Below are 11,357 nucleotides of genomic sequence, written 5' to 3'. Positions count from 1 at the left end.
AGTGATTCATATTTAAATTTACTTTTGAAATTACTGGTCAAGTCTCTTCAACGCTTTGAAGGAGTTTCCTTTAAGCTCAGGCCTAATTTTCGAATTCAATTTATTTAATAAGTAATTGAATATTTTGTCACTTGAAAAAACAAAACGTATAAAACTTACAAGGGAAGTGTATTCAGGAAAAGTATTTTCTCTTTAAATGTACGTATATATATATATATATATTTGTATATATGTAGCTACAAGAACGTTTTTCGTATGCTTTTTCGTATTGTTGTAATTTTTATTTTCCCTGTGTTTTTTATTTCTCATTGCATGTGTTGAGATTCTCATGGAAATTTGCATACAAATTGCGTCTGGCGCGTTGCCACTGTAAATGTACATGTATGTGTATGTGTGTGTGTGTGTGTGTGTGGTTGTGGGTGGGTGTGGGTGTCAGTGTAGGGGTAGAGACGTATGACGGACCCATGTAAAGCCAGCTGGGGTTAACACAACTGACAAAATTTTACTGGCTTTCATCGATAGACAAGTAAATTTCATACACATTTCATATCAAAAAATCGAAACATCTTAGTAAACTCATTCAAAAAGACTGTCACGAACATTAATTTTTTCTGATTTCTTTCACCTTTTTTCGTTTTCGTTTTGCCTTGTTTCTTTTTGTAACTAAAACAGTAAATCGAAAACAATTCACAATATGGATGATCATATTATAAATACTGAAAATCTGATTTGGGCCATTAAGAATGGCGATTTCAAGGCAGTTCAAACGGTTTTTCTAAATTCCCAATTCGATGTTAATGATCAACTGGGCGAACGTTTTCCCTTGCACTATGCTGCCGATTTTGGTCAATTGAAATTGTTAGAATTCTTTATTAAAATTGGTGCCGATGTGGATCGAAAGGATAAATATGGCATAACCCCCATATTGGCTGCCCTATGGGAAGGTCACACCGATTGTGTCAAATGCCTATTGCAACAGGGTGCCAATCGACATGGTCAAACGCCCAATGGACAGAGTTATGCTGAGGCCGCCGACAATGAAGAGATCAAGAGCCTTCTGGAGAGCCCATAAGGAGATTGTGATTCATTCATCCATGGATCTATAATCTTCCCTGAATCTGGAGTGTCTGTCTGTGTGTTTATTTCTTTCTTTTTTTGTGTTTGCCCGTTCAATACTAAATTCCTTTTTATGAGAATAAAGTGAGTGCATTTTCTTGGGAAGAAAGTTGGAAAAGAAAATAATGCATATAGAAAACATTTCATCAAACCTTCATTTGGTTTGTGGTCTAAACAAAACTTACAAATATTTTGTTTCTATTTTAAATCTCCATACGCCTTAATGGAATTGGTGAATGTAAGTCAAGAATTAATCATTAGCTATGCACATATATACATATTCCAGAGAACGCAAAAATTGAAGTTTCTGAGAATAATGCTTTCCATTATAGGCAACTATTTAATATTAATTTACATAAAATCCAACGAAAAGCAAATTCTTGCCACTTAATTTTCAAGAAATGCAAAAAATGTTGATAAGTTTTATTTTAGTGCATTTCAGCGTTCGAATGTTGAGTATTTTAAATTGCTTTTGTTTGCATTAAAATATAATGCAAAAAATGAAAGTATAAAAAATATATAAAAAATTAATTATACATATGTATGTAGGTACATACGTACTCTTATATAATAGCCTTGTCCTTGCCAATTATTCTTAATGTTAATGGCAATATTTTTGCAGAGAATTACGCATAATTATAATCATGAGATTATATTTTAACTGTGAATAAATTAGCAAATCAATTAGATGGACAATAAAAGCAAATCACTAGCAAATCCTTCCAAAGTAAATAAATTAAAATTTGATGTATTGAGTGCAGAATTTAGTTGGCTTTAACTAATTCTTAAGATGATAATAGAGTTTCACGCACTCAGAAGCGATTTTCTTACTCTATATCTATAGCTGTCTTTCTCGCTGTTCCTGATATGTCTATATGCCTCGTTCCCCACTCTCCTCACCGCTTTCATTAGTTTTCCTATAGTCTTCTGGTAGATTCAACGACATGGAAACACAGTCGTTCAGTCGTTCAGCTCGACATTTGCCGTTGATATCTCATACTCTGTTTCTCTCTCTCTCTTTCTGACTCCACTTCTGTCTCTTTCTCTGGCTCTGACACTGTCTCACCTCCACTGCTTTTTGAAAAGGCTGGAGCGTATTTTTGGGTTTTTGCAAAGTTAGTTACAGCGATTGAATTTAATTAGCTTATCATGAAAGCGTATTTCCACATAAATTTATCAAAATTGCTTCACACAACAACAGGCATGAGAATGCGGTAGACAGAGAGAGAGAAAGAGAGAGAGGAGAGGAGAGGAGAGGAGATTGCTGGGTGGTAGATTGTGGGCGGATGGGTGGGTGTCGCACAAATTGCATTAAGGGCGCCCATTAAACTGATAAAAACCCGGGAGTCGAGAGTTGAGCTGAGAATTGAGAAGTGAGTTGGCTGTGAGTGGGAAATGGTTGGTGTGGGGTGGGAAGAAGGGGGAAAAACACTTTAAACTTGATGGTTCGAGAGAGGCTAAAATCAAATTTATTAATGCACATTACACGCATATACACAGCAACATACAAAGACAGCGACAGAGAACCAGAGAGAGAGAGAGGGAGATATACAGAGAGAAATAGAAAAGACAAAGGGCAATTCATCAGTTGATGGTACATACATAAGTCACGGTCACTAAAAATTCCTTACCCTTTCATTCATTCGCTGATAACACCAACAATCGGAAAATATATCAACGAAAACCTCAAACAAAAACCATTCAGACTCATAGATAAGATTCACTCAATGAAAGTCATATGGATAGAGGGTTCTTAGCTACTTTTTAGGTAACTTTCAATATTTCAACAGACTAGTTAATAAAAATTTACATTCGTCTAGTTACAGGGCGTCCATGAGTCGGCTTCTTAAGTTATTTATGACATCTTTTAGGTTGAATGCACCTCATACAATTTGCCTTATCAATATTGCATAGTCCGTTGAAGTAAATGCCGCGTCTGGCCTCTGATAGCTGGCCAAGTGTGTTAATTGATAGGTAATCAATCGACAAACGCTAATCGCTGGGCAAATATAACAAAGCAAAAAAAATAATGTAAACTTTGTTAAGTTAACAACGACTTTATATATACCCAGTGTGTCATTTGAGATATTTCAATTAGTTGGCAATCAAAAATCTTAAGAAATGATAATTAAAATTAATAAGTTCAATGAGTTGATTATTTTTCCCTATGAAATGAGTGAAATGTAAAAAAGAATTCACCTTAGGTAATTAAGGTAAGAGAGTAGAAATAATAATTTTAATCGATATTCACTCTGCAAGTGGACGCAAAAAAAAAATGATTGATATAACCCTCTGAACGAGCGATTATTTGGACGAGTTTACAGTTAATATATAGTTCAAGAAAAAACAAAATTGAAGGCAAAAATACTTTGTTAGTCAATCTCAATGGAATGCAGCTGCATATAGACTCATTCCCCTTCATCCTCCTGCTCCCCCTCCCCCTCCCTCACCATCCTGCAAAGCATCTCTCTCATTCGCTTTCGCTCTACCAGCAGCATACGAGCGCGTTCATTTGTAGTGTCAACGCGATTATGATGATTATGTCGCTTCACGTAATATGTACGCACACATTTTGTCGTACACGGATATGATGGGATATCCATCCGGGCCAGCAATTGGAGGCAGTTGTGCATGAAATTACATTGAAAATTTAATTGTGCACATAGACAAAGTGCAGGCAGGCAGGCAGACGGACAGACAGACAGACAGACGGACGGACAGCCTGCTGCTTTTGCATTTGCAGTTGCTGTGCAAATTTTTGGTCATAAATTAAAATTGCAATTCAACGCACTCGCTTCCAATGAGTAGAGTGAAGTGGTGTGGAGAGGAGAGGAGTGGAGAGGAGAGGAGAGGAGTGGAGTAAGGACATTGATAAGCATTCAAATGTGAGTAAGTTGAACTCTGTTTTTGCCGCTGGCTTTTAACTGGCAACACTAAATACATATACTTAAATATACATAGGTAAGTAAAGAAGTAATAAATACGACCGATTTTTGTATATTTCCAATTTGTTAATATATTTTTGCAAATATTTTTAGGTTGTCACATTGCAAAAACGTTGAAAATCATGGAGTGAATTGTTAACGTCCCTTTTTTTGTTGCCAAATTGACAAAAAGTACTCCAACATATGTTATAATGGTCCGATCTGGCGATGACTTTGATACTAAATTAAATAGCAAGATGGATAAGATGGACAACTTTTTACTAGCCTCTGCCCTTGACCAAAAACTTAACAAAGAGCTAACAAAATACAAAACTTTGAGCTCAAAGTGTTTAATACTCCTGCTTTGTTTAACTCTAAATCATTTATTGAAATGCAATTGTTTATAGGTATGTTGTAAAATTTTCCATACGTAATCATTAGTTGATTGTCTATCGATCTTTGGCTAATTTCATTTACGCAAAGTAAATGAAATGAAGGGTTGCCAGTTAGCAGGTTTAGCCAGGTTTTTTCCAAGTCGCCAGTTTGGCTTATAGAGGAGTGAGGTGAAAAACTTGTAGTTGGGAATTTTCTTTAGACCGGAAAAGTTCGAGTTAGCTGAAAATGTTTGTTGTCAAAAAGAAAGTCGTAAACCAGTTGATGCAATTTTCCTGCACACACACACACACACACACACACACACACACACACACACACATAGGGCAAATGAAAATGTGCGCGCGAGAATTCAATTTGTGGAAAAGAAAATGGGCGGCCACCTGGTGGGGCACCCTGAGCTCTGTGGATGTGGGTATGAGTGTCGTTTGGTTAGGCTATGGTTTAGCTTGCAACGTCTGTTTACTTGAGGTTTTTTTCCCTTCGTTTTTTTTGTTTGCAGCCCCGGAAGCAAATGCAAGCGAACAAACGAAGTGCGCGCAACGCAAATATGCAATGAAGGTGCCTAAAGAGAGCAAGGGAGAGGGACCGATGGAGAGGGAGCAGTGCGAAAGAAATGTAAAAGTCCATGTGGTGTTGGTGGTGGTGGTGGTGGTGGTGGTTCTTCGTGCTTGTCTCAGGTGAGGTTTCTGTCTATAGAGTGCACAAATTGGCACAAACGGAAGTCGATGAAGCTGTCTATATAATGGAACCACAAAAATTCTTCACTAACGACCGATTTTCAACGAGCAAGAGTGAACTTCAACTCAAGAATGTACATATATGAGGTAGATACTCCACTCGACTCGACCTCTGGCTCTGGAACTCATAACAAAGTTTCTAATACTCTTAATGCTCTTATCGTTAATTTGCACAAATGGCACAATTAAAGCCAATATATCTTAAACTATAATAAATTAAGTACCAATAACCAATCAATTTGGACTTATCAATTTGCGCGTCACTCGACAAACTTGAAGTGGCTTTGTTTTCTCAATGAATGCATTCTAAACCAATCATGCGATCCAAATTGTTCAAAATGGCAAGGACCCATCGGCCTAATCTAAATTAGTTTTTGTACCATGCACCTCAAAAAAGTGTGAAATGATATATTAAAGTTAACAAAATGTATGTAACAGGCAGAACGAATCTACAAGATTTGACTATATATCTAATCGGCTTCTCTTCTTGTTAATTAAGTATATATGTATTTTCTTCTTTGCTTTACAAACATCTGAGAAATTGTTTAATACCATGTAAAAGTAAACTGGTTCAACTTATATTGTTGCAAATTTTAAATGTAAATTTGTTATTTTACTTTAAAATATTAAATATTTGCCATTGTAAGAGCAACCAAATACTTGATAAAAATCTTTTAGCTTTAGGTAAAAGCTAATAAAAAAACAATTATTCGATATATTTAATGTTTGAATTCCATAAGAGAGAAAAATTGAAGATTTGACGTTATATCAGACGTTGATATACCCGTTTCGTATAAAAAAAACTATTTGGCTAAAACCCCCAAAAGATTTTTATGGACATTGTATGAAAATTCTGAGATGAAATATAATTTCGTTTAATTTTTGACAAAAAATTGAGAATGTATAACTTGTACTTTATTATCAAAAATATTTGATTTCATATTCAAACTTATATAAGTGTGAACCATTTTCACAATAATGTACAGGGTATCATTTGTAAAAATAGCACCACTGTAACAACAACAACAACAATAATATTAACAAATTTGCCAGCGCTATTTACGCGCAAAATTAATAGAAACTCATAAACCAACGTAAACAAAGCCACCCACATAGAAACACACACACACACACACACACACACACACACACACACAGACACACAAAGATGTGTGTGTATATATATCTACTTCTATATACAATGCAGATGTTGGATAAGGGGATACAAAGAAGAAGACGGTGAGACGAGACAACATCGTCCCATGCGGATAAACAGACACATTTATAATAGAAAATTTTCGGGCCAAAGCATAGTTTCCATAGTTATATAAGGTTGGGGGTTTGTTTTGGGCGGTAAATGGTGGGGGTGGGGGGCATAAAAGGCGTGGCATAGACTACAGTCCGTTTAACAGATTGCCATCATTTGTATTCTGATGCCAAAAAGGGCATCGAGACAAGCGAAATGCTTGGCCGCTTAGGTAGTTATATTTTGCCACTATATAATTATATATTTATCTGATTTATACAGAAACAAAAAAAAAAAAACTAAAAAAATTTATTGTTTATTAACAATAAACAAGTTTAAGACTAGTTTATGACAATAAATTTAACTGTATTTAAAAGGTATTTTGTTTGTAGTTGTTGTGACATAAACCGAAGCTCTTTATGGACAACTCGGCGGATGAGATCATCCGAATCCTTAGGCTTCCTTGCTAGGTATCTTATTGATTATGGAGAAGGATCATCCTCAAAGATTGTCTGCAGAGCAAATATTACGAATATATCTCCTTATTTTTTAGCTGACTTTATGCAGATCAAGAGTTTCTGGTAACTGTTTAATTGTTTACACATGAGTCGAATGTATTTCTATCTATATATATATATATATAGATATATGTATATACATTTTTAGCGTCTTCCCTCCGATGAAGCTCTAGTTCCGTTTAAAAGCTAGTTCTATCGGGGATAATAGAAGGGACTGCGGATCAACCAATAATTTTGTTGTTACTTCTTCATATATCGACATTTTTTGGCTTGAACTATTTTATATTACTAATTTGACATTCCTTTTATAAACTTTCATTTAACCAAGACTGATTCAAATATTAGTTTCATATGTAGGTGATACATCATTATTTATATATATGATATAGGTATATATCAATTTCATTCATTCACAAAGAACATATACTACCAAATATTCGATAAAAATATCACTTATACATTGCGGTGGCCAACAAAAACTTGTTTTGCTGTTGTTTTTAAATGAATTTTGTCGATGCGTTTAATAAACTTAATTTTTAATTGCATTATACGATTTATTGCCGAGTTTTTTTTTCTTTTCTATACAGTAATAACATAAAGACCGATCAGCCTTGGGTTCGGGCTATCTATTAATAACTTTACTGATAATACTTTTCCCTTTAAGTTGACGCCTTGCATTATATCAATATCAGCAATTGCATTTGTATATATAATATCAACATATATATATTTAAAAAGAATTTCTCAGTTTTTAGTTTATAGATTTTAAATTCAAATCAAATCAAATCAAAAAATCTTTAAAATTCACTCTTAGTTTTTATATTTTTAAACATCTTTTCTATTTCTCTTTCTAGTAGTTAAAAGTAAAAACAGTGGTGAATTCGTTAAAAGATTATTAGAATGACATTTTGTCGTTTTTGAAGTGTCCTAGCATTTATGATAAAACATTAAAATCTATCAAAAGAATTAAGAGATTCAGATCAAAAGAAATCTAGAGATTTTATGACAAAATCTTCTAACATTAATTATAAACAGATTTTCGTATTTTTATCAAAGCTTTTTTAATGCCTTTTTAACTTTAATAAACAAAAAAAAAGCCCAAAAATTTTTAAGTTTTTGGCCTCCCAGTATATTGGAATTTTAAATTATTGTCAATTCTTTTTCATGGTACACAAATTTGTAATCTTTCATTAAGTGAGTGAGCTGTTTGCAATAATTTTTTTCTTATTCATTGATTATTCATAAAAAAGTCCAAGTATTGAAATTACTGTTTGTAATTAATACTCAGAATTGTAAAATTGTTTCTTTACATTAGATGTTTTGGGATTTTTAGTTAACAACTGCACTTTTTTTTTTTTAAACACATAAATAAAATGTATAAAAATTAGCAAATATTTGTGGTCATAAAAAAATGTTAGTTAATACTATTTCTACACACATTTTAAATGGTGTTAATTCTTAATCTTTTTTTTTTTTGAATTCCCTGTTTGTTTTAAACGTTAAAATGAATATATACAAATACATACATATATGATGAGATATATATATATTTTTATATGTAGATGCATATCATGTATTTTGTGTATGTTTGCTTATAGTCGTTTGATAGTCAATATGATAAGTTCTCTTGCCGCCCGCCCCCCACCACCTTTCTCTCACTTTCCCTTGGCCAGCTGTTAATCTCACTCGCTCTCTCTTTCCCACTTACACAGACACACGCAGAGATTATGTCTGTCTCTTTCTTTTTAAGTACACACGATAACATTCCAAACACTTATTATTCACCCCTCCCGCCCCTATAACCACCGCCACTACCCCGCTTAATAAAGTCATAGGAAACTGCAAAATGTTTCAAAAATGACATAAGCAAAACCAAAAAAAACAACAACAACTACAACAAATGTCGCAAGGGTAAAGAAAAATCGCATTAGTCGAAATCGCAAACGCAATCATCATTCGTTTGGTCGTTCGGTCGGTTGGTCGGACGGTGTGCAATTTCGTAGTAATGACGAGTTTGGCTAGAAGCACTTGGCCAGGCCAACAGCGAGTGTTAGGGTGTGTGTGTGTTTGTTTGTGTGTGGCTAAGACATATGTTGATAAACAAAATCTGAACTAATAAACAAATAAAAACATTGCGAAAAAAAGAAAAATGAAACAGCATTTGCAAAGCTTTATGAACAGAGGGGAAACACATGTACGTGTGTGTGTGTGTGTGTGTGTGTGTGTGTGTGTGTGTGTGTGTGCTTATCTAATGATCGATAATGAGTAAGCGGCTTTTCGCATATGAGAGGAGGGTAGTGCAGTGCACTACTACCCAGTGCTTTTCGAGGTCGGCCGACGTGACCGGCAGCACATAGTGGTCTAGGCCCGGAGCAAAAATAAAAGCTCTGTCGAACAGAGAACTCCAGAATCGTGTCCCTAGTATATATGTGTGTGTGTGTGTCAGTCTGTGTGTGTGTGTGTGTGTGTCTGTGTGCAGCTATAGGCATATATAAAAGACCCATGCAGGGCGTGCGTTTCGCGCATATTGCAAAATACACTCGAACCGCACTACGTTCCAATCACTCACTCACTTCCTCTCAACATGTGGTCCAAGATAGCAATTGGTGGTGCTCTGGCGGTCATGGGTGGTGCTCTTGCTGTTAGTGTCGTCGATAATTTCGCCTATGTGGATCGTTCACTGGCAGTGGCCATGCCCCAAGCAAAGCGTTTTCAGAAAGAGGCAAAGGAATAAAAATTCACCATCACAATTCCGTTCAATCAATTTGTATGTGTGTGTGTGTGTGTGTGTGTGGATGATCCATTTATTGTATATTGAATTGACAAAATGGATTAGTGCAAAACGAACAAATGACATCCTTGTTCTCAAATCCTGTGCATTCTATTGGCATCCAATGGAATATTCTAATGGCTAAACATGCTTTCATCCGGAGAGTCTAAGCGTGGATTTATTTTTTAGCCGTGTTTCCAGTGCTTATTATTTATATTTCTATCATTTTTTTTTTCTGTGCCTTACTTATAAGTTCACGCAATTTTTGTTAAAATATTTATTAAATAATAATATATAAACATTTTATGGCATATCAACTCTTGTGCAATGTTTTTTTTGGTATTGTGTATAATCTTTTTTTTAGTCGGATAGGTCAGGTGAAACTTATCTCGCCTCATTAGTTGCTTGTTGTTTTTCTCAGAGAGTTGGACCACGCCCATTAGAAAGTGTAATCAAAAGAAAGAAAGTGAAAGTGATAGAAAGAATAAGAAGTGAATATAGGCAAGCAGTTCTACTTAGATCAGCTTCATCTCTATTGATTGAACTCCACCTAGACCAGTTCGTCAATAAGTCAACCTTTGGCCAAGGTTTACGACACTAATTTATACTAAAGTATTTTTTTCCTTGAACTGTGAAAGAAAGTGAATTGAGATCCCCTTCGAAAGATATATTTTTCATCAAAATCGACTAAAAATTGGAAAGGTTTTAAGAATAATCCCTTCTAAGTATTTAACAAACCAACTTGGTAGGCCTTTTTTAAAACCCTAAAATATCCTTAGTCTTTGTCAAATATTTATTTTCATTCAAGCAAGATACTGAAACTAAAAAGGTAAATAATAATAATAATAAATTTATCAATAAATAAATAAATAAATAAATAAAATTCACAATAAATTCCCCAAAAAAAGAAGGAAACAACCCAAATAGCACTTATGGATATGGTCGACTCTAACATTGAAGAGAGGCCACAAGCAGCCGCTGATGATAAAGAACAAATGATGGCAAAATATCCGAATTTTCGTAAACTGATTTTGAGGCGGAGCATTGCCAAACCAGTGAAATTTTTCGATTCAGGTGATTATCAAATGGCGGCACAGAATGTTGGCATAGCATCGACTGGCAAGATAATACCCACACCGGAAACGGTGAGCATTCGCAAGGTGCCCTCCCCGGTGAAAGGCAAATAGCCAAAAATCGAGCACTTAAGCTGCTGGCAGTATGTCAACCATCAATTGTTTGTAATAAACATTTCCTCCTAAAAGTATACCATAGCATTTTACTTTTTTCAATGGTCTCGCGATTAAGCCCGCCCGCTAAGATCAAATTGAAATGCAATCATCGTCTGGCGAATTGAAAAGAAAACGGAACAAAACGAAACGAAAATCTAATCCATAAAACAAAAAACAGTTTAAATTCTCCATTTTGAAATTTAATTTGTATAGTTTGCACTGTTATGAACCGGGCCGAGGGGGTGAGGCGGTTTTGTTTGCCCTGCCCTGGCATGATGGCAATCCTTCTTGATTTCTGTCCGGCCTCAATAATCCCCTAATGAATGGAAATTGTCGAAAACCGCCCGTCTAAACATATTAATTTGAATTTCTTTTTTGTCCGGTTTCAGTTTCAGTCTACCAAAAACCGCAACCCGCCAAC

General features: G+C 34.9%; 2 protein-coding genes and 1 long non-coding RNA gene across 3 annotated transcripts; all 3 read left to right on the top strand.

Annotated features, from left to right (window-relative positions):
* Positions 1–557: 557 nt before the first annotated feature.
* Positions 558–1,200, top strand: LOC6648750 (myotrophin). The gene has a single exon (XM_002071478.3). It carries the CDS (start codon positions 695–697, stop codon positions 1,070–1,072), a length of 378 nt encoding a protein of 125 aa, XP_002071514.1. The 5' UTR covers positions 558–694; the 3' UTR covers positions 1,073–1,200.
* An 8,260-nt stretch (positions 1,201–9,460) lies between these two features.
* Positions 9,461–10,018, top strand: LOC26529251. Its single transcript, XM_015177248.3, has one exon. The coding sequence runs from the start codon at positions 9,522–9,524 to the stop codon at positions 9,669–9,671; it is 150 nt and encodes a 49-aa protein (XP_015032734.1). The 5' UTR covers positions 9,461–9,521; the 3' UTR covers positions 9,672–10,018.
* A 59-nt stretch (positions 10,019–10,077) lies between these two features.
* Positions 10,078–10,973, top strand: LOC124460472. The gene is made up of 2 exons (XR_006954376.1): positions 10,078–10,536; positions 10,616–10,973. It is a non-coding gene; the product is annotated as an uncharacterized LOC124460472 (long non-coding RNA).
* The last annotated feature ends 384 nt before the right edge of the window (positions 10,974–11,357 follow it).

This window comes from Drosophila willistoni (assembly GCF_018902025.1).
Source record: "Drosophila willistoni isolate 14030-0811.24 chromosome XL unlocalized genomic scaffold, UCI_dwil_1.1 Seg141, whole genome shotgun sequence".
In the NCBI taxonomy this organism is placed as follows: Eukaryota; Metazoa; Arthropoda; class Insecta; order Diptera; family Drosophilidae; genus Drosophila; species Drosophila willistoni.
This window is presented reverse-complemented; position numbering and strand designations above follow the sequence as displayed.